The 23,266-nt window shown below is 44.4% G+C and overlaps 1 protein-coding gene across 3 annotated transcripts in view; it reads right to left on the bottom strand.

Annotated features, from left to right (window-relative positions):
* Positions 1–16,237: 16,237 nt before the first annotated feature.
* The window catches only part of SHLD2 (shieldin complex subunit 2), a 67,179-nt gene continuing 60,150 nt past the window's right edge, over positions 16,238–23,266 (bottom strand). For all 3 annotated transcript variants that reach the window (XM_054035403.1, XM_054035404.1, XM_054035405.1), the window contains 2 exons: positions 19,995–20,110; positions 16,238–18,462 (listed from right to left, as the gene is read on the bottom strand). In XM_054035403.1, coding sequence (XP_053891378.1) covers positions 18,290–18,462; positions 19,995–20,110 — 289 coding nt within the window. In that variant the 3' untranslated portion in view covers positions 16,238–18,289. The remainder of the gene's footprint in view (positions 18,463–19,994; positions 20,111–23,266) is intronic.

A 23,266-nucleotide genomic window follows, 5' to 3' on the forward strand; every position in this document is an offset into this window, starting at 1 on the left:
AGGGTTAGGAAGACCCTGGGATGGGTCTTTCCACACCAGCCAGATGGAAAGCCCTGGCTGGAGCTTCTTGCTTTGAGGGACAGGGAGAAAAGTCCTAGGAACCATTGAGTCTAGCAAGGGGCTTTAAGAACTGTTGAACTGAGAAAAGGCTGGTTTTGATTTAAATTTACATTGAACTGTGATGATGTGTTAATAAACTGGATCCCAGGGGGTACTGTTTGACAAATGAGAGCCTAAGTGCAGTAACTGAGGAGCTCAAGGGGAAGAAACTGAGGCAGTGGCAGGGCTCAAAGCCAGATTGGCTCAGGCCCTCTGCAACATTCACCTTGCAATGTGAAGCATTGCCAAGAAGCATAGGTTCTGATGGAAAGGACAGTCAAGAGTTTTTAGAGTCAGAGATGTGTACCTATGAGTGTGCCATAGGCTAGAGCTGAAACACAACACAGTAATTTCTCAGCAACTGTTTCTTTTGTAACAGTGAGTTATGGTGATTGTGTATGCAAAGCTTAAAATAGTGCTGTTTCACTTGTCTCTGATGACCAATTGCTGTACGTAACATCATATTCTCATCTCAGTGCAGAAGGAACAGACCTTGAAGTTTGCTAAGGTCCTAACAGATCCATATTCAGGGTTTATGAACAGAAGAGAGACAGAAAGTACTTCAAATTTAATACAGCAAAAGAAAACAGCAGCAAAAGATGTCTGAAAAGAACTCCATGTGAGGTTTTGCGGACAAGCAGATCCTACTGTCCCTTTGTAGTCTAAAACTTATTGTTCTACTAGTGCCCGATTCTGATTTCATAGCAGTGTAAATGTGGATTAACTCCATTGCCTTAAGCGTAACACTTGAGTGTTACTTACCTTACAGAGACTGTGGTTCTTTGAGATGTAGTAGGTGTGGATACCACTGTAGGTGTACACGCACCTCATGAATGCAAGGCTGGAGGTTCTTTAATAGTAGTGTCTGTTGGGGCTGCACATCCACTCTCTGCCTCCTCCATGTGGGGCACAAAGGATGGGGCAGCCATGACCCTCCCTCAGGTTCTTTGCAGTTCAAAGCCCATGTTGCTGAGGACTCCAAAAACAGGGACAGAAGGTGGGTCATGGAGTCAACACTGACTACAGCACCTCAAAGAACCACACTAATCATTCGTTCTTCTTTGAGTATATATGTCAGTGTAGATCCCCAGTGTAGGGTACCAGCAAACAGTATCTTCCTTGGATGGTGGGCATGAGGAGTTTCACCTGTATCAATCAAACAGTGACCGAAGTACTGCACTGGACAGTGAAAAAGAACTCTTCAACTACCGACTGAGCAAGTGCAGAATGGTGGTGGAGTGTGCTTTTGGATGTCTCAAGGAGAGATGGAGAAGCTTACTGACTCGCTCTGCACTCAGCGAAACCAATATCCCCATTGTTATTGCAGCTTGCTGTGTGCTCCACAATCTCTGTGAGAGCAAGGGGGAGACGTTTATGGCAGGGTGGGATGTTGAGGCACATTGCCTGGCTGCTGATTACGCCCAGCCAGACAGCCGTGCGATTAGAAGAGCCCAGCGGGACGCGCTGTGCATCCGGGAGGCTTTGAAAGCTAGGTTCCACAGTGAGCAGGGTAACCTGTGACTATTAAGTTTGTTTAAAGAGAAGCTGAACCTGCCCCCGTTTCTTTACCCACTTAATGTTGACTATCCTCTCCAGTTACATACCCCCCTTCACCCCGTTGCCCCCCTTCCAACACACCTTTAAAAATAAAATAAATGGAACTTTGTTCATTAACACCGTTTTCTTTATTACAGGTTTCGTGGTAAAGGGTTGAAACTGGGACGCAGACTGTGGTAGGGAGCAGGCGTATTGATGGAAAGGACGCTTCTAAACTCGAGGAATGACAGGCTCCTGCTCCTAGAGCGGTCCGCAGTGGTGGACTGGTTGTTTCAACGGAGCCTGCCGCCCCTCCTTTTCGGAACTCTGTGTGTGGGGGCTATGTGACTTTGTGGCGGGGGAAGACAGTTATAGATCCCCTGCTGCGCGGCTCTGTCATCCAGGCTAAGGACCGCTGTATAAGATCTGTAACCGCCCTCCCCCGCCACAAACTCACATAGCCTCCCCCCCCCCCCCAGAACATGAAAACCACCTCCCAGACTGACCAGGGTGCCTAGTGACTGCAATGTGTGTGTGACCTGCTGCTGAACCTGCCCCCGTGTCTGTACCCTGGTAAAGGTGACTGTCCTCTCCAATTACCAACCCCCTTTCCCCCCTTCAAACACACTCTCCTCTAAAAGAGCATGACGGAAACAGTAATGAACAGAAACATATTTTTTATTAACAACTACACAGTTAGGGGATGACACTGGGACGGGGGCTTGGGTGAGGTGTTTTTGGAGTGAAGGAAAGGACTTATCAAAACTTTGGGAATGAGATCCATCTGGTACTTGAGCAGTCTGCAGGGGTGGAGTGACTGTTTTCACAGCCCCTGCCGCCCCTCCTTCTTGGGACTTTGGGTGAGGGGGAGATGGGACTTTGTGGCGGGGGAGGGCGGTTAGAGATTGACTGCAGCGGGGCTCTGTCCTCCTGCCTCCAGACCTGCAGAACATCTACAAGGTGCTGGAGCGTGTCTGTTTGCTCCCTCATTAGTCTAAGGAGCGTTTGAGTCGCCTGCTAGTCTTCCTGCCACCACCTGTCCTCCCGTTCGCTGTGTGATCGCTGGTATTGCGACATGTTCTCCCCTCCACTGCGTCTGCTGTGCCGCCTCGGCTCGGGAGCAGCCCATAAGTTCGGAGAACATCTCGTCCCATGTCCTTCTCTTTCGGCGCCTAATCTGCGCCATCCTCTGGGAGGGGGATGCCGGGGTAGGTCGGGAGACACTCGCAGCTGTGGGATGGGAAAAAGGGAGTGAATTCCTCACAAAGATACATTTTTGTGGAAAATGAACATAGTCTTTCTCTGTGAACAAGACCATGCACAGCACCTATCACATGCGCACTCAGGACAAGGTCGAATTTTTGGCCTTCGCATTCAGTGCCTGGGGTCTTGGAGTACAGATCACACAAGCAGGGCAGGACAGCGGAATTCGGCTAGCAGGCAGACATGGTAAGCCGTAGACTTTTGGCTGCTGAAAGCTTAATTTATAGCAGTGCCCTCCTTTCACGTTCAAAGCGGTGCCCCTAGCGTTGGCCAGTTCTTGCTGCCGGCAATCCGGCCCCTGTCCCACCCCCCTCACGGCTGTCCCCGGGAAAGATCCCTGCATGCTGCCCCTCTCCCGCCTCCACCGCGTGGCTGTAAACCGCTGGCTACAGTTATGGAAAGGAAAAGACAATCAGTCCCAATACTAGCATTCCCCTAATTTAAAGCAGGTCACCATGAGTGATATCACTCTGATGAGGATCTCGGACACAGAGAAAGACTGCATGCTGCGTGAATGCCAGCAAAAACCGGGGCCGTATGCGGCCATGCTGTGCGAGGCACTGATCCCGGAGTACTTGCTGCTAGCTTGGCGCGGAAAAGTTTCCTACCATGGAGGACGCAATAAGGCCGCTCTCCCCAGGAACCTAATGCAAAGGCTTTCAAATTACCTCCAGGAGGATTTCTGCTCTATCCCCGGACATATTGACACAATTTTCCAGTAGCTGCACTGGCAAGGACTAAAAAGTAGAGCGCCTAGGGCAAAGTAATCATGAAAAACCCATTGTTAATATTCCATTCCAGTTCTGATCAAAATAAATGTTTACATGTTTAAAACACTTACCGACTGATCCTTCCCCTGATTCAGGGCCAGGGTTAACGCCTTGGGAGGGTTGGTAAGGGATCTCCATGAGGGTGATGAAGAGATCCTGGCTGTCTGGGAAATCAGCGTTGTATGCGCTGTCGACTGCCTCGTCCTCCTCATCTCCTTCCTCATCTTCCCCGTCCGCGAACATCTCCGAGGAAGCGGCTGTCGACAATACCCCATCGTCAGAGTCCACGGTCACTGGTGGGGTAGTGGTGGCGGCCGCACCTAGAATGGAATGCAGTGCCTTGTAGAAACGGCATGTTTGGGGCTGGGATCCGGAGCGTCCGTTTGCTGCTTTGGTCTTCTGGTAGCCTTGTCTCAGGTCCTTGATTTTCACGCGGCACTGCGTTGCATCCTGGCTGTATCCTCTCTCCGTCATGGCTTTGGAGATCTTTTCGTAGATCTTCGCATTCTGTTTTTTCGATCGCAGCTCCGAAAGCACAGACTCATCGCCCCACACAGCGATCAGATCCAAGACTTCCTGATCAGTCCATGCTGGGGCCCTCTTTCTATTCTGCGATTGCATGGTCACCTCTGCTGGAGAGCTCTGCATCGTTGCCAGTGCTGCTGAGCTCGCCACGATGTCCAAACAGGAAATGAGATTCAAACTGCCCAGACAGGAAAAGGAATTCAACTTTTCCCAGGGCTTTTCCTGTGTGGCTGGTCAGAGCACCTGAGCTCGGACTGCTGTCCAGAGCGTCAACAGAGTGGTGCACTATGGGATAGCTCCCGGAGCTATTAGCGTCGAATTCCATCCACACCTACCCTAATTCGACATGGCCATGTCGAATTTAGCGCTACTCTCCTCGTCAGGGAGGAGTACAGAAATCGATTTAAAGAGACCACTATGTCGAACTAAATAGCTTCGTTGTGTGGATGGGTGCAGGGTTAATTCGATTTAACGCTGCTAAATTTGACATAACCTCCTAGTGTAGACCAGGCCTTAGAGAGTTGCTGCGATGAGAAACTTTGGCCTCTCAATGCACACAAGGAAGTGGGGAGACAGCCTGAAAGTGTCTTAATTACCTTACTGGTTACTCAGAAATCCAAACAACACAGTTCCCTTAAAATGATCCAGCTCAGGCCTCCATCCAAGTACCTAAGACAAAATATGATGAAGATTCCTGAAAATCTTATTTCATCATATAAAATAAAAGGTTCTACCAATCCCAAAGGATTGGACACATTACCTCCCAGGTTATTGAATATTCCACATCTTACCCAAATACATGCTACAGCCAATTCTTATTAACTAAACTAATATTTCTTAAAAAGCAAAAAAGAGAGAGTGTATGGTTAAAAGATCAATATACATACAGACATGAGTTCAATTCTTAAGATTTAGATTCATAGCAGAGATGGTGAGCTTTGTAGTTGCAAAGAGTTCTTTCAGAAATAGTTCATAGGTTATAGTCCAATGTCCAAATATCATATTCAGTGCGTACCAGCATAACTGGGACCTCAGTCTTGTGACTCAAACTTCCCTGATGAAGCTTAAGCAGATGTGAAATGACAGAATCAGGACCCAAGGATCTTTTATATGTCCTCTTTGACAAGTTGGGAGTTCCCCAGGGAACAAAAGGTAATTAGGATGATTTTGAAGGAGGTCCATCATTGGTACTTAGCTATACAAATTAACATGAGGCAATTTGCTTGTTCCTCCACCGTTCACCGTACATTTCAAAGATAAATGAATACAGAGATATTCCATGTTTACAATTCATTTAAATGCTAGGATGTTCTTTTGCTCTCTGAACTATCAGAATTCAGCATAGACAGGGACTGTTGATTGCATCGTTGATCCTACTCATATATATGTAAATACACAAACACAAACATTATCTCCCCACATGTCTTTTGAGGGTTATTTATTTTGGAGGATGTTTAACCCTTTCTGACCATACGTCACATGAGGTAATAAGGGCAAAGCTCTGGAGATGTCCAAAATATGCAGTTTTTGCTCTCCTGACGTTGAGTGTGGCTTCAGGGAAAAGACTGGTAAAGTATCTGACTGGTTTAAGTGGAATTCTGAGACTACCTTAGGAATGAACTTGGAGTGTGATTTCAGTATCACCTTGTCCTATGGAAGGATGCGTAAGGCGGTCCAGTCATAAAGGGGTCGAGTTCAAACTGACTCTCCATGCTGAGGTAGTGGCCATGAGAAAGACCATTTTGATGGCAAGGTGATGTATTGAGCACTCTGACAGTGGATAAAAGGGTGGCTCCTTTCGCTTCAGGAGGACAATGTTCAGGTTCCATGTGGGAGTTGGGTCTCTGACTGGAGGGCAAGTATGAAGGAGGCCCTTGAGGAATTTTGATACCATAGGGCATAAAAATACTGAGTATGACTGTACCAGAGCGTGACATGCAGATATCGCAGCAAAGTGAACCTTTAGACAGTTGGGCTAACCCTTTGTGTTTCAGGAGCAGGATGTACTCCTGGATCTTCAGTATCAGAGCCTCCATTGGGTCAACATGATTCTGAGTTGACCCTATGGAGACTCCCTTCCATTTTGAGAACTAATCTTCCTGGTGGAAGTACTCATGATTTGTATAAGAATCTCCTTAACTTGTAGGGAGCAGTCTCTGTCGGTAGTGCTGAACCAGCTGACATTCTAGCCATCAGGTGCAACGACTGTGGGCCTAGGTGTGGTATCTGATCTTGATTCTGAGACAGTATGTCTGGACAAGATGAGTGCGAGGCCACCCAGACATCTATAACACTCTAACAAGCCAAAACCGCGTTGGCTAGTATGGGACTATCATGATGACTGAGGCCTTGTCTTGTCTGATCTTGGATAGTATCCTGGAGATCTGGGGACTTGGGGGAAAAGGAATCCTTGAGATTATCGATGGAGAAAGGTGTCTGGTAGGGAGCCCAAGCTCACGTGTCCTCTGGAGCAGAAGTGCAAACACACTTGGTGTTGACCTCTGTGACAAATAAGTCTATGATGGAGGCCCCCACTGACAGAATATTAGGTCTAGGATCGATTTCTGCAGTGACAGGTGTGGTTGGTCATCACTGTCTGCTCAAGAAGTCTGCTAGGTTGTTGGTAACCATGGAACATGTAGAGCTAGTGAGGCTACCCCCGGTTGATAACTGTATATCCAGAGCTTAATGGCCACCTGGCAAAGAAAGGATGATTGAGCACCTTCTTGCTTGTTTACAGAGCACATTACAGATGTGTGTCCATCAGGACTGGCAGATGTGTATCCACACAGAACTGGCAGGAATATTATGCAGCCCAGTATGAACATCCTGGAGCTAAGGCAGTCATGTGAGGTTTCAGGTTGTCCTGAGATGTGTCTTTGTATCACTGATAGTTCAGGTGGGCACCCCAGTCTGTTCTTCAAATATTCATGGTAAGAGTTATCATCAGGGAAGGGACCAAGAATGGCACCCTTTCTCATAGTTCACCAGGAGTCCTAGTTGAGAGAACATGGAAAGGATGTATTGCAAGGGTGTTGCAGTCTCCTGTTGGGGCCCTCCCCAATCAGCGAGGTGTCCAGGTATAGGTAGATGTGGATTTCCTGTCTTCTTAAACACATTACCAAGATTGCCAAGCATTTCATGAACACACTGAGTACTGCTGAAAGTCTGAATGACAGAGCTCTATAATGGTTGGGCCACACTGAATTTTAGGTACTTCCTGTGGGCCAGGTGGATGACTATGTGGAAATATGCATCCTGCAAGTCAAGAGCCAGAACCACAATCCTGCCTTGAGCTTGGAGACATGTAATGATGGAGGCAAGTGTTCTCATCCTGAACCTGAGATGGCATATATATTTATTGAGTATGATCAGGTCTAGGATAGAATGAAGACACCCTTTCTTCTCTGGAATGGGAAAAATATCCTGGGAATTGAAGCCTCTTTCCCTCAACTCTACTGGGAACTCCTCAATGGCTTCTAGACAAAGCAAAAAGAACAATTCTGTTTGTAGCAAGCTCTTGTAAGAAGATTCCCTGAAGAGGGATGAGGTAGCCTTGCGCAATAAGTCACTGTGGTGGTTATAACCTCTCTGCAGTGTCTGAGGCATCAGTCTCCACCTGCAAGTCTATTTTGGCCATCCACTGACTGTCCTTAATTATATCCTTAAGCTTCTCTCTGTTGTCATGAGGAAAGGTGTCACCCTGTCCCAGGTGAGAACACTGTAGTTGGCCAGCACAGCCTGGCAGTTAACCAAATGCTGCTGCAGTAAAGCTGAATGCAACCCTTCCTCCCAAGTCTTTTAGAGTCCTTTTCCTTAGGTGTTCGTTTGCTCAGTGTCGACTTCTCTTGTATGGCAGACATGACTATGGAGCTTGGGTTGGGGTAAGTGCAGAAGTACTCAAACCCCATAGGGGGAAACTTGGTGCTTTTTTTTCCCCACTTGCTTTGCTGTTGGTGTTACTGTGAGTGGCGTTTGCCACATAGCTTTGACTGGGTCAAGGAGTCTCTCATCAATGGGAAGGGCAATCCTGGCTACACCAGAAGTTGACAGGATGTTGAACGGCTTGTGGGATTTCTTCAGTATGACAAACATATCAGTCTTGAGTTAATCTTGTCAATCACCACAAGGAGCTCTTGGGATACTTTAAAAGTCACCCAGTGCTAATATCGGTGCCAAGTACACTGCCTCATCCAGTGACAAAGAGGAGAGAATCTTCAGTGGGGCATTGAAGGCAATGGAGGAGACCAGCTTCTTGATGCCTGTGATGGTGGGCCTTCACTACCCAATATGGCCATGGTGACATGCTATAGGAGTACAGTTTGATTCAATGGGGGTTGGCCAGTCTGATGCCAGTCTTGACAGGATGATAGCGATGAAGTTGGTCTCTGTCATGCGATCGCAGATCTCAGGGGACAGGATTCTCTATTTGATGATGGGGAAAATGTATGCTCTGGTGACAGTGAGGAGCAAACCTCTTCTGGGGTGGTGCCAACACATAAGGCACTCTTGGTGCTGGAGTCTGTACCAGTGCCACTAGGTATCTTGGTACCAACTGTGGCTCACATTCAGGCCTAGTCCCTCCAGCGAGGCTGGGGTTGACACTGAGGGGTGCATCACTGGAGCCAGGAATGGTGCCAGCAGAGACTGCTGTGTCACAGACTCCTCCTTCTCCCCAGTCCTTGACACCACATGAGGCTTAGCAGAGTCTTTTCCAGAGTCTTTGCTGTGTTTGAATTTATGGGAGGACATTGAGCTCCTTTCTCAGGCTTCTTGATATTTGGAGCAGCCTCTCAGTGCCTGGCTTCAATACTGGAGGTGTCAATGCTGGCTTTAACGCTGATGTTGAGGTCAGCTTGGTGCTGCAGATATCAGCATCATCCATTGTCAGTACCAAATCTTTTCTAAGTGCTGTCTGAGGTGTTGCCTGCCGGATTAAGATGTTTTATCCACTAATAGGATTCTGAAGCTCATTTAATTAGGGTCTGATGATACTTTCAGGGATTGTTCCAGAATATGGAGTTTTAGCCTCTTGTCTCAGCCTGCATGTTCTAGCAGAGAAGGATAAGCAAACTGAGCATCTACGCAGAATACGAGTCCCCCAAGGCAAAAGAAACACCTACTGTGTCCATCCTTCAGGGGAATTAGTCCATCACCAGATGGACAAGGCTTGAAACCTTCAGGTTTTGAGTTTAGCATGATAAGAAACCCTGTACAGGGGTGTGGTTGCAGGAAGTGTCTGATCAGCAGAGTTTGGGTGAGACAGACAGTTTGGATCAGTTCATGTAGTCAGATATACTGAAGAATATGGAAGATTTTAAAAAGGTTTAGCCTAAGCTAAGACCTAGTGGGTTGGACCCTTGCTGCCCTTAATGCCCTCATATGGGAGCAAAAGGCGGCACAGGGCATACACGTGGCCCCTACAGATATTTGTATTAAATAAAAAAACCTTCTAGTGTGGCACACTCGAGGTCCCAGCGACAGGTACTTGAACAGTATGTTTCCCATTTGTAAGCAACTATTTATATCAGACAGCAAAGAAAATTGTGTCTGTTCAGTATCATCTCAGCTCAATTGTATCACTAGATTATAAACATTTTCTCTATTGCGTCTGACAGTTTGACTCATTAGGAAATTAATTTTTCCTGGAAACAGTGTTGAGAGGTTTAAAAGGTCCAACCAATTCCACAACAGTCCATGGGAGCTCAGTGGAGTCATGCTACTGGGAGGGAGATTGATGATAAATCAAGATAGATCAAGACCTGCAAAGACACAGTGAGAGAGAACAAGTCAAATTATGTTTTTGTTCTGCAGCTTCTCCCACTCCCAACACTGCCAGATTCATCTTACACCTGAAAAACTACCAGCCCTTATTAATATACACATCATGGTATGGCTATCACAGCCTCATTTCCCCCTTCTATGCCTCTGTTTCACTCTGCTTGTAGAGTAACTTAGCCTTCAAAACTAGCTAAAATATCCTCTTCTTCTGGGATAAATAAAAGTTTAGAATAAAGTACGTCCAAACTGCCACCATTCAGGGAGGGCTCCACAAACACCTTCCTGGGCTACAGCTCTCTCCAAATCTGTGTGACCACAAACGTCTCCCTTTGTATCAGGGGCTCACCCTTCTTGCTGTAACAAACAGTCCTTTCCTCTTTGTTTGGAGGAGTCTCAGAATACCACTTCAAGGTGGGCTACTAAGATGTGGGCAATCCATCCTCTCTCTTCTACCATCATCTCCAGCCTTAAGACCCTAAGCTATGAAACAAATGTCCTCATCAGCCTCAAAAGGTTCATTTCACTCTTCCCTCCACGTTACGTCCTGTGCTTGCTTGCCTCTTGGGCCTCCAAATCAGCCTTTCCACAGATGTCTTCAGCACAGCCTTTCCTGGGCTTTTTCCAACTCCTTCTCAGTAGAAGCCCCACCACAGTTCTTGACCACACACCAGTCACTGGAGATACCTGCCAGCAGCTCTGACTCTCCCCAGATCTCTCCTCATCCTGATAAAAGTGGCTTGCCTTTGTTCCATTTCCTTTTCCAGCAGGAGTTGCTCTCTCTCAAGCCTACAACTCCAATGGTCCTTGGACTACAAATCCCAGAATCTCCTTGATTTGGGAATTACTAAAAAAAATTGTGTCACAGAGCAAAAGGACAAATGGCAATGCACTGAAGTATGGGCCGACACATAGAAAAACAAACTGTTGAGCAATAGTCAACATGGTTTCTGTAAAGGGAAATCGTGACTTACTAATCTATTAGAATTCTTTGAAGGGGTCAACTAACGTGGACAAGGGGGATCCAGTGGACATAGTGTACTTAGATTTCCAGAAAGCCTTTGACAAGGTCCCTCACCAAAGGCTCTTATATAAATTAAACTGCCATGGGATAAAAGGGAAGGTCCTTTCATGGATTGAGAACTGGTTAAAAGACAGGGAACAAAGGGTAGGAATTAATGGTAAATTCTCAGAATGGAGAGGGGTAACTAGTGGTGTTCCCCAAGGGTCAGTCCTCGGACCGATCCTATTCAACTTATTCATAAATGATCTGGAGAAAGGGGTAAACAGTGAGGTGGCAAAGTTTGCAGATGATACTAAACTGCTAAAGATAGTGAAGACCAAAGCAGACTGTGAAGAACTTCAAAAAGATCTCACAAAACTAAGTGATTGGGCATCAAAATGGCAAATGAAATTTAATGTGGATAAATGTAAAGTGATGCACATTGGAAAAAATAACCCCAACTATACATACAATATGATGGGGGCTAATTTAGCTACAAGAAGTCAGGAAAAAGATCTTGGAGTCATCGTGGATAGTTCTCTGAAAATGTCCACGCAGTGTGCAGAGGCGGTCAAAAAAGCAAACAGGATGTTAGGAATGATTAAAAAGGGGATAGAGAATAAGACTGAGAATATATTATTGCCCTTATATAAATCAATGGTACGCCCTCATCTCGAATACTGCATACAGATGTGGTCTCCTCATCTCAAAAAAGATATACTGGCACTAGAAAAGGTTCAGAAAAGGGCAACTAAAATGATTAAGGGTTTGGAACGGGTCCCATATGAGGAGAGATTAAAGAGGCTAGGACTCTTCAGCTTGGAAAAGAGGAGACTAAGGGGGGATATGATAGAGGTATATAAAATCATGAGTGATGTGGAGAAAGTGGATAAGAAAAAGTTATTTACTTATTCCCATAATACAAGAACTAGGGGTCATCAAATGAAATTAATAGGCAGCAGGTTTAAAACAAATACAAGAAAGTTCTTCTTCACGCAGCGCACAGTCAACTTGTGGAACTCCTTACCTGAGGAGGTTGTGAAGGCTAGGACTATAATGGCGTTTAAAAGAGAACTGGATAAATTCATGGTGGTTAAGTCCATTAATGGCTATTAGCCAGGACGGGTAAGGAATGGTGTCCCTAGCCTCTCTCTGTCAGAGGGTGGAGATGGATGGCAGGAGAGAGATCACTTGATCATCGCCTGTTAGGTTCACTCCCTCTGGGGCACCTGGCATTGGCCACTGTCGGTAGACAGGATACTGGGCTAGATGGACCTTTGGTCTGACCCGGTACAGCCTTTCTTATGTTCTTATGGGCAAGGAAGTGCTTAATAAGACAAAAAAAGGGCATGACCATGGACTTGAAGACCTCTAAGGCTTGCAGAGGCTAGAGATTAAGGGTATTAAAAACCTGCAGCTGGCCCATGCCACATGCTCTTCCTCCTCCCACACACAGTTTTCTGCCTTCCATTTGGCCCTGCTCCCTATAGAGCTGATGTAGCAGGGAAGAGCAGTGGTGTGTCTTCTTAGCTAGCTGCTGCCTGCTCACAGAGTCAATGGCTATGAGGCAACACCTTCTGATAACAGGGAGAGCTCTTTCTTCTGCAGTGACACTGCAATTTTTGGTTGTGTCCCCCTAACCCAGACAGGCTGGGTGGCCCGCTGAGGCGAGTCAGGGGATGGAGGTGATGCTCCCTCCCCAAGTCCCACCGCCCAGGGCTGAAGCCTGAGCCCAAGTTCCACTGCCCGGGGCTGAAGTCCAGTCCTTGACAGACCCTCTGAAACCTGTTCATGACCCCCCCCCAGGGGGCCGCAGAACCCCATTTGAGAACCAGTGCCTTATATGATGCAAAATCTTTTGGGTCACAAAAAGACTCTGCCTAACCTACACCCAGTTATATTGATGTAAAGGTGATTTATACCAGTATACCTATTCCCATAGAGGAAGGAGAATAAGCTACATCCAGTATAAGTCACCTTTATACTGATAAAACAGTGTGCACTAGATATTGTACGGATGTAGCTATCTTGGTAAAAAATCAGGCCCCTGACAGAAATAGTTATACCAGTACAAATACTGTGTACAGACCAAGTCTAAGGCCTGGTCTACACTATGAGTTTAGGTCGAATTCAGCAGCGTTAAATTGAATTAACCCTGCACCCGTCCACACAACGAAGCCATTTACTTCGACATAAAGGCCTCTTAAAATCGATTTCTGTACTCCTCTCTGACAAGGGGAGAAGCGCTGAAATCGACATTGCCAGTTCGAATTAGGGTTAGTGTGGGACGAAATTAGACGGAATTGGCCTCCGGGAGCTATCCCACAGTGCACCATTGTGACCGCTCTGGACACCAATCTGAACTCGGATGCACTGGCCAGGTAGACAGGAAAAGCCCCGCAAACTTTTGAATTTCATTTCCTGTTTGCCCAGCGTGGAGAGCACAGATGACCACTCAGAGCTCATCAGTACAGGTAACCATGCAGTCCGAGAATCGAAAAAGAGCACCAGCATGGACCGTACGGGAGGCACTGGATCTGATAGCTATATGGGGAGAGGATTCCGTGCCAAAAGAACTACATTCCAAAAGACGAAATGCCAAAACATTTGACTCATATCAGTGCCTTGTGAAAGTTAAGGAGCTCAGACAAGCCTAACAGAAAACCAAAGTAGCAAATGGAAGGTTCCGGTGCAGAGCCGCAGACATACCGCTTCTACGCTGAGCTGCATGCAATTCTAGGGGGGGTGACCCCACCCCTGACCGTGGATTCTGAGGAGAGGGTACTCTCAGCCATGCCTGAGGATTCTGCAGATGGGGAAGATGAGGAGGAGGAGGAGGACGAGCTTGCGGAGAGCACACAGCACTCCATTCTCCCCAATAGCCAGGATCTTTTTCTCAGCCTGACTGAAGTACCCTCCCAACCCTCCCAATGCGGTATCCCAGACCATGAAGCCATGGAAAGGAACTCTGGTGAGTGTACCTTTGTAAATATAAAACATGGTTTAAAAGCAAGTGTTTTTTAATAATTAATTTGCCCTGAGGACTTGGGATGCATTCGCGGCCAGTATAGCTACTGGAAAAGTCTGTTAACATGTCTGGGGATGGAGCAGAAATCCTCCAGGGATATCTCCATGAAGCTTTCCTGGAGGTACTCCAAAAGCCTTTGCAGAAGGTTTCTGGGTAGTGCAGCCTTATTCCGTCCTCCATGGCAGGACACTTGACCACGCCATGCTAGTAGCAAGTAATCTGGTATCACTGCATGACAAAGCCTGGCAGCGTATGGTCACGGTGTTTGCTGGCATTCAAGCAACATCCGTTCTTTATCTTGTTGTGTAATCCTCAGGAGAGTGATATCATTCATGGTAACCTGGTTGAAATACGGGAATTTAATTAAGGGGACAGAGGTGGCAGTTCCTATTGGGCTGTTTGCCTGTAGCTGAAAGCTCCACCATATTGTTGTATGTAAAGTAAATAAGGTTTTTAAAATGTTTAAGAAGTTTCATTTAAAATTAAATTAAAATGCAGATCCCCCCGAACCGATGGCCAGGACCTGGGCAGTGTGAGTGCCACTGAAAATCAGCTCACGTGCCGAAGCCATAGGTTGCCTATCCCTGTTCTACCACCATTCTGCATTTGCTCAGCCTGTAGTTAAACAGCTCCTGACTACTGTCCAGGCTGCCTGTGTATGGCTTCATGAGCCATGGCATTAAGGGGTAGGCTGGGTCCCCAAGGATAACTATTGGCATTTCAACAGCCCCAACGGTTATTTTCTGGTCTAGGAAGTAAATCCCTTGCTGCAGCCATTTAAACAGATTAGTGTTCCTGAAGACGCGAGCATCATGAACCCTTCCAGGCCATCCTACGTTGATGTTGGTGAAACATCCCTTGTGATCTACCAGTGCTTGCAGCACCATTGAAAAGTATCCCTTGCGGTTTATGTACTGGCTGCCCCGGTGCTTCGGTGCCAAGATAGGGATATGGGTTCCATCTATTGCCCCACCACAGTTAGGGAATCCCAGTGCAGAAAAGCCATCCACTATGACCTGCACATTTCCCAGAGTCACTACCTTTGGTAGCAGCAGCTCAGTGATTGCTTTGGCTACTTGCATCACAGCAGCCCCCACAGTAGATTTGCCCACTCCAAATTGATTCCTGACTGACTGTTAGCTGTCTGGCGTTGCAAGCTTCCATAGGGCTATCGCCACTCGCTTCTCAACTGAGAGGGCTGCTCTCATCTTGGTATTCTGGCGCTTCAGGGCAGGGGAAAGCAAGTCACAAAGTTCCATGAAAGTGCCCTTACACATGCGAAAGTTACACAGCCACTGGGAATCGTCCCAGACCTGCAACACTATGCGGTCCCACCAGTCTGTGCTTGTTTCCCGGGCCCAGAATTGGCGTTCCACAGCTATAACCTGCCCCGTTAACAGCATGATCTCCAAAGCGCCAGGGCCTGCGGTTTGAGAGAATTCTGTGTCCATGTCCTCATCACTCTCGTTGCCGCACTGCCGTAGCTGATTCCTCCTCTCCTGGTTTTTCAGGTCCTGGTTCAGCATAAACTGCACGATAATGCGCGAGGTGTTTACAATGTTAATGATTGCTGTCTTGAGCTGAGCGGGCTCCATGTTTGCCGTAGTATGGCGTCTGCACAGTTCACCCAGGAAAAAAGGCGCGAAACAGTTGTCTGCCATTGCTTTCATGGAGGGAGTGGTGAGGCTGTACCCAAAATGACCAGCGACAATGTTTTTTGCCCCATCAGGCATTGGGATCTCAACCCAGAGTTCCAATGGGTGGGGGAGACTGCGGGAACTATGGGATAGCTATGGAATAGCTACCCACTGTGCAACGCTCCGGAAGTCGACACTAGCCTCGGTACATGGACGCACACCGCAGACTGAAATGTGCTTAGTGTGGCTGCATGCACTCGACTTTATACAATCGGTTGCCCAAAATCAAATTCTGTAAATTCGGAGTAATCCCGTAGTGTAGACATACCCTTAGAGTAACAAAGTTATAATACAAACATGTACCTGTCACTGCAGGCTATATTGGAGGTCTTTAGACAATGAGAGCATAAAATACCTTCCCCACCCCCAACTCCGTCCTTAACTGTTAAGAAAACATAGGATGGTACATGTTAACTAATGATCTTCATTTAAATGCTAATTTGTTTTTTTAGTGGCACAAAGTGACAACTGCTTAACTGCCATGAAAAACTAACCCAGAACAAGATATGACAAGCATGTATTGCCAATACAAATCAGCAAAGAGGAAAGCATAGTTTATTATTTTGATGTATAAAAAGTACTCAAAAAGGCATCTATCTAGCGCTTTTCACACCTTGGTCTTAATAAATAAAATAAAATAATAAAACAAAACAACAAACAACAACAACAACTGAAACAAGAAGCTAACCCCTTCAACTGCTCCCCAAAAAATTTCAGTTCAAAACAGAACTTCTCCTCCCCCAACCCAACGTCAGCTCCCTTTACACTTTCCCTCCACAGAAAAGCCAATGGTTACACCTTGTAGTATGCTCTGAAGGTCAGCAGATCCAGGTTATTACAGGAAACTGTATAGGCAGCGATGCCAAGAAATATGGCTTAATAAGCAGGTTGTTGCTTTATGTATCCATTTAAGTTTAGCAGAACTCTTGATTTACTGTTTTAGTATAACAATCTTTATTCCCTATTTTGTTAAAACCATGTTACTATCCAAGAGATACACAAATGCTTGCTCTGCAGAACCACCCTCATGCATGTCCAGGAAGTAAGATGAAATTTCCAAAAAACTGGTATGCATATATAGTTGTGCGTGAAGGAATTTATTTGATTTGTAGTAATAGATGTTGAATTAGCAGTTAAAACTATGACGGACAGGTCTGCAAGCACCAGATGAGAGGTTCTTCAGGAAAGGAATGATTAGAATTTCAGCCTACTTTTGTATCATAAGATGCTTCAGAGTTAATTTGCAAGGTAAACTTTTTAAACTCAATATGAACACAATAACACAATGAGATAAGAACCAACTAAAATGGGCTTGATATAGAGAGGAGATGACTACAGCAAAACAAAGATGGAAAAGGTCTATACTTGGATAAGATTGGGAAGTGTTGGGCAGCACTTTTTGCTCTCTCAGTGATTTACCAACATTAACTGATCCTCATGACATTCCTGAGGGGTCATCCCATTTTAGAGTTGAAGGTACAAACAAGGTAGAGGGTTAAATGACTGCTCCAAGAAAACGGAAGTAGTACATGACAAAGCCAGAATTACAACTCAGGAGTTGCTCGTTACCAATCCTGTGCTCAGACAAGATTTCTCTTAAATACTAAACATGGGAAAATTGTTAAGGCCACACACAGAACTATCCATACACAGACTGGCTCTATCAGCCCCTCCAGCAGTGAAACTGTGGACCAGATGGTAGTCAACTCATGATTTCTGTATATTCGCTTTAGGCCCAGTCTGCATGCAAAGGTGAGCCAAAATTTAACTGAAGATGTGTTTTTAAATCCATTTAAATTGGTGCAAAACCCTGCATGGACACTGTTAATGAGATAGAAATCTGGCTTATATTGATTTGGCTTCATTCAACTTCTTGCCAACTTAAGATAAATCAATATATACCAGGGTTAAGTCAATTTAAGGGGTTTGCAGCAGTTTAACTCAACAAGTTTTTAATATCAGTTTTAGTTAAACCAGTGTGACTTGTGTGTGAAGATCAGTCCCTAGCTACACAATTTGTATGGTGGGCTCAGAAATTGGGATTCTTGAGTGAGAAAGTGTTCTGGTGGAACAGAGACAAGACTATATTGCTGGGAGAAAATGAAGAAGGCTCTGCTATCTGCAGGACAGAGGAGGGGAACCAAATAAAAGACGTAAGAAATAACGAAAACAGAGTATCTTACAACTAAGACCATACTACAGAATAATGGCTTCCCTCTCCTCTGCCAATGTTCATAAGACTTCACTGTCTATCAACACCAGAAGACTTTTCTGAAGGGGCTGAGAAAAGAGGAAGACAAGGAGAAAACATTGGTGAAATCATTTTTAAAATAAAGATATATGCAAAATCTTTAAAATATAGATATAAAATCACTATATGACAATTCATAAAATACTACAGAAGCAATATATACAATTGGTGGATTTTCATTTTTAGTCCTTTAGCTTCTGGTACAAAGTAAAGATAAAAACCTTTTTCACTGTGTTTTTTTACAGCTTCCTTCCATGAGATAATTAATTTTTCTTCTCTTTTTTTGCAATCTGCTTGTCCATAAGGTCTCTGTCAATCAGTCACTGTGAGGACAGGGCTTCAGAGATCAGGATGGAAATCCAGCAGAAAGAAATCCTGTTGCAAAGGATAGCTGTTTTCATCCAGCACAAAATGGCTTCTAATGTCCAACAGATAGGAGGCTTCCGTGTCTGCTAGCAGCGAGTGGCACAGGTCTGCTACTATCATGCCATAGGTTGTATCTGAGGGAGGCACTGCAAAAGACAGTGAACCAACCAGTTATACTTCATTGTTATCATGCTAACATCTACACTTAAGTTCTTCCTCCAAGCCCCCAAAAGCTGCCATTGTTATGTCACATTCTCAAATTAGATCTCCTCCCTGGAAGGGATAAAACGCAGGAAATACCACTCAGCATTTGAATAACAAAGTTGAATAATTAATTTAGTAATTAAAAAAGTATACCTTTTCTTAGAAGAGTTTTGAACACCTTCTGATTTGCTGAGCTTGTCATTCATAAGCTAAACTACAATTCCTGTGACTTACCCTATAGCAGCTCCCAAGCAGGAAGTCTACTTTGAGGATATGTCAGCAACACGGGAATTCTCAGCAAGACACCAACATTTGCAATTATATACATTCTGAAACTATGGCAGTTATTTTTAAAAATTGAGATAAATCCATATGCATACATTACACACACACACACACACACACAGACAGAAAGTGAGAGAGAGAGAGACACACACACACACACCCAGGTAATAACTGTATTGAGCTATGTAAAGTTATAAATAAGGCTGTGATTTTTTCACCGAGGTCACGGAAGTCATGGATTCCGTGACATTCCATGACTTCCGTGAGTTCTGCAGGGGCCGGTGCATCTAGCTCAGGGGCAGCTCAAGTAGCCCCTGCACCAGGCGCACTGTTCGCTGCTGGAGCAGTCTCGGGTCTCCGCCGCCCCAGCAGCAGAGTTTGGGTGTGGGAGGGGCCAGTGGATTGGGGCACCAGACAAAGTGAGGTGGGCTCTGGGCAGCGCTTGCCTGGGGGACTCCCCGGAAGTGGCAATATTCCCCTTGCTCAGCTGCTAGACAGAGGCGTGACCAGGCAGCTCTGGGGGCTGCCTCCACCCAGAGCGCTGGCTTTGCAACTCCCATTGGCTGGGAACCCCCCAGAACCAACACAGGTCCTGGGCCGCGCGGTGCTGCCAGATCCCCCCCAAGCAGCCAGGCCGCCCTATCCCAGCACCATTGGGGCCCCCAGGCAGCCTCCCACAAGTTTTATTCACTGGTATTTTTAGTAAAAGTCACAGACAGGACATGGGCCCTGAATTTTTGTTTACTGCCCATGACCTGTCCGCGACTTTTACTAAAAATATCCGTGACTAAAATGTAGTCTTAGTTATAAATAATCATCTCACAATACCTCCTGTTACCTAAATTCTATTCTGAACTTCCTAGATGTCTCACATTTGTCTTTTGTGACAATTACAATATTTGCCTTCAGGATTCTGAACAATTGATCAATGTTTATAAACTTAACTCCAGACTAATAATGTTTGGGAATTAAGTATAAATGTCTGACAAATCCACAGTGGAACATGAAACATATGCAATTCTTTTAAAGCTACATGTTACATAAAACATCAGAAACATCATACCAAACCAGATAAATGTCCTGGCCTCTGGTGTGTATGGGCAGTAACTATAACTTTGTTTCAGTTAAGTGTTTCTGGTTCTGTGCTGCAGTTGATTGTTTTTCAAACAAAGAATGTATGGTACAGTACCTATGAATCTGTTCAGCCAGTCTGCAGGAATATTAAGGAATATTTTCTCCATCAACTCTGACACCACTTGAATACAAATCTCACATCCTTTGTCTTCTGCAGTCATCAGGGCTGGTCTAAATAAGAAAACAGATTCCCATAAATGCTTGCATTTGAAATGGTTTTATTTTTGCAGCAGAAACAAAATTTATGGTCAAGGTAATTAAATATAATATTGCCTTTATTCACCTAATATTATTGATCTGGTAAATCTCTTTTATGCTCTCAATTTCTGCCAACCTGCAGATCAGGAATCTGTGCCTGACAGTTTAATGGATTCTCTAACGACTGTGCATGATGATGCCACAGAATTATCAACCAAGCTGTGATTTTAGAAAATAGGGATAGATTTATGCTGTTTGTAATCTGTGCTTTAGTTTGAAAGAAAATGAAAATTGCCCCATACAACATGTTTAGGGCCAGACCCTCAGATGATGAAGCCATGGAGCTCAGCTGATATCTAGAGCCCTGCGCGGATACAAAATTTGTATCTGCATTTAATCCGCGATCCACAAACATGGTCTGCGGATAACCATGGATATAAAGCAAATATCCACAGATTTGTAGGGCTCTACTGATTTGCACCAAGCTGAGCATCTGACACATTCTTCAAGCTCAAAACCTTAGTCTTGAGATTAAGATTCCTTAAGAAGATGCCAGGAGAACTGATATAGTCCTGTGATCCAGTGGGAAATGACTATTTCCCTTCACCACTCAGAGAATGCACTACAGCCGCTGGCATTTCAACTTTCTGTTTCGATTAATGTATTAACATGAGTTATTCACACTGGGTCAAAAACTGCCATCTTTAGCAGGCACAACTTCCATTAAGTAAAGGAAAATTGTACCTTAGTAATGATAACATTTGGCCTGACCTCCACAAACAGAAAGGGCATTTGTTTCCAAAGTAAGTTGGCAAAGATATAGTCATAACAGTTTTCATTAACTGTTTTCTGGAGGTTAAAAAAAAAAAAAAAAGGTGTAGGTATTTTTAGTAGAGGGTGAAATGCTAAATTCTCTAATGCCAAGAATGAGCAGAATCAAAGATGTGTGTGTGTGTATGAGAGAGAGAGAGAGCATAAGAGTGCACAAGTGTGCCCACCATTCCTGCCACATGATTTACAATTAAATTATAGCAAAAACAAATATACTCAAGTACCTAAAGCTATGGCATTTCAGGAGTGAAGGACATTCTCTGCTTTTAACTCCAGACCCTTGACCAGTGGTTCAGCCTAATCAGCGTACTCTCTGTATGCAAGCAATTAAGCTAGCAGAACCTGTTGGCAGCTTAGCAGTCGCTTCAGACCCCCTGCTGAAATTTCTAATCAATTAAGAATAAATTGCAATATCAAAGAGAAAGAGTCATATGTTTCTATTTCAGAAATAAATAAAAGTTAATAAATAATGAAAATAGAACACTACGTTCTAATTAATTTATAGTTTTATCAGTTTTTGATATTACTCTTGGAGCCCATGACAATTTAAAAATCTTTAAAAGTTATTTTTCTCTATTAACTGTCACAAACTAAAATTAATTATTTGAAGTAAATAACACGTCAGCCACAGAAAGCTTTTATCATCAGATCTAAAGAAACAGAAAATAACAATCCCACATTTAGAGACTGATCCTCACTCTCCCAATCAATCATCTAAAATCAATTTTTTCCCTTTTCTAATATATTTTAATTGCTCACATTTTGGATCTTTGTCCCATATTATGTCTCCTTTTTGGTGCGGACATCGCAATGTAGCTTATCGGTGTCAACAGGATAAGCATCAAGAAACTGATTCTCGGAAGTCCATGTGTTCACAGCAAAACTAAGAGTTTGTCATTCTAATAAGCAAGTCCAAAGCCCATAAGTCTACACAAAGACTGACCAATTGCATCTCTCTCTAGTAGAGTTCCCAACAAACACTGACAAGAACTAAGGACATTGCAGGATTCACTATAAAAGAGATTTGAGAAATAGCCAAAGGAATAATTAATCGATAATGACACCAGCTATCACATGCGGATATTAATAAGTATAATGCTAACAAAGAAATATATATAGCTTTTTTTGTTCAGGCAAATATTAGATAGACAATGTAGATAATTCCAAGTCAAATCAATAATAAATTTGAACGTCAACCCTACGTTTTTTAGGTGTCTGTCTGACTCCTTGTTGGAATGAATACTTTAATGCTGCTGGAGTTTCACTGTATTGTATCATTAATTATGATAGGCATCCAGAGCCTTGGATAAGTGCATTTTTAATAATTTTAAATCTATATAAATAAATGAATAAAAGGCAGGCACAAAATCATTCCAAGTCTGGGTCTTTACAATGGGTATGCCCACATCTCAGGGGCCACCCTACTAGGATGGCATGAGGGAGATAGGAGAAAGGGAAGGAGTCACTTCCATAGAAGAGATCTGCAAACACAGATGAGGTACAAGGTAAGAATGGCAGATTTCCATAGCTCCAGTGTGTTGCATCCTATTTGGGGTATGTTTAGCTGTTATCACTATTAATATAATAACTGAGCAGGTAATACAAGAAGAAAATGCACCAAACTGCACTACCTTTTAATGCTTAACGTTTAACATTTCTGCAGCACGTAGAGAAGTTGATTGTGGCTGGGACATCTTCTCTATGGGCAGGACTTTGGAGCTGTGCTCCGGCTCCACTCCAGCTCCAGGCAAAAACCTGCATCTCCACTCCAAAGCCCTGTCTATGGGCAAATTCTTTGACACACCATCTGCTAAACACTTAGGGTCGTAGCCATATTTCTTTGGATCAGATCTCATTATCTAAACATGGACAGTCCTGGTAAATAGTTAAGATAGGAGACCTCTAAGAAGTTAGTGAGTAGTTACAGAAAGTGGTATTGGTGATATTATCCCTGTGCTGCTGAAATCTGTTGGATTAGACAGATAAAAATCAAGGCCCCGATCACATGTGGTCTTCAATAATCTGGTGGTACTTTTAATAACCACTGTGTTCTGGCTAAATTCTAATTTGGGTAATGCTATTCTCCTTACTCAAAATTCTCCCAGTAGTTTTAACTGGAGGCTGTATACTCAATTCCCTGAGCTCTTATGGAGAATTGTTGTTGAACAGATGCAAACTTTTACTTCAGAAGAGGTGGTTGCATTTCAGTGTAGTTAGTTTAGATCTCACTTTGTCATCCTTGGACATATATAAGGTGTCATATATAAGTGTAAGTAATTATTAGTGGCTTCAAGAAAT

The sequence above is a fragment of the Malaclemys terrapin genome, chromosome 7 (assembly GCF_027887155.1).
Source record: "Malaclemys terrapin pileata isolate rMalTer1 chromosome 7, rMalTer1.hap1, whole genome shotgun sequence".
NCBI classification, from domain to species: domain Eukaryota; kingdom Metazoa; phylum Chordata; order Testudines; family Emydidae; genus Malaclemys; species Malaclemys terrapin.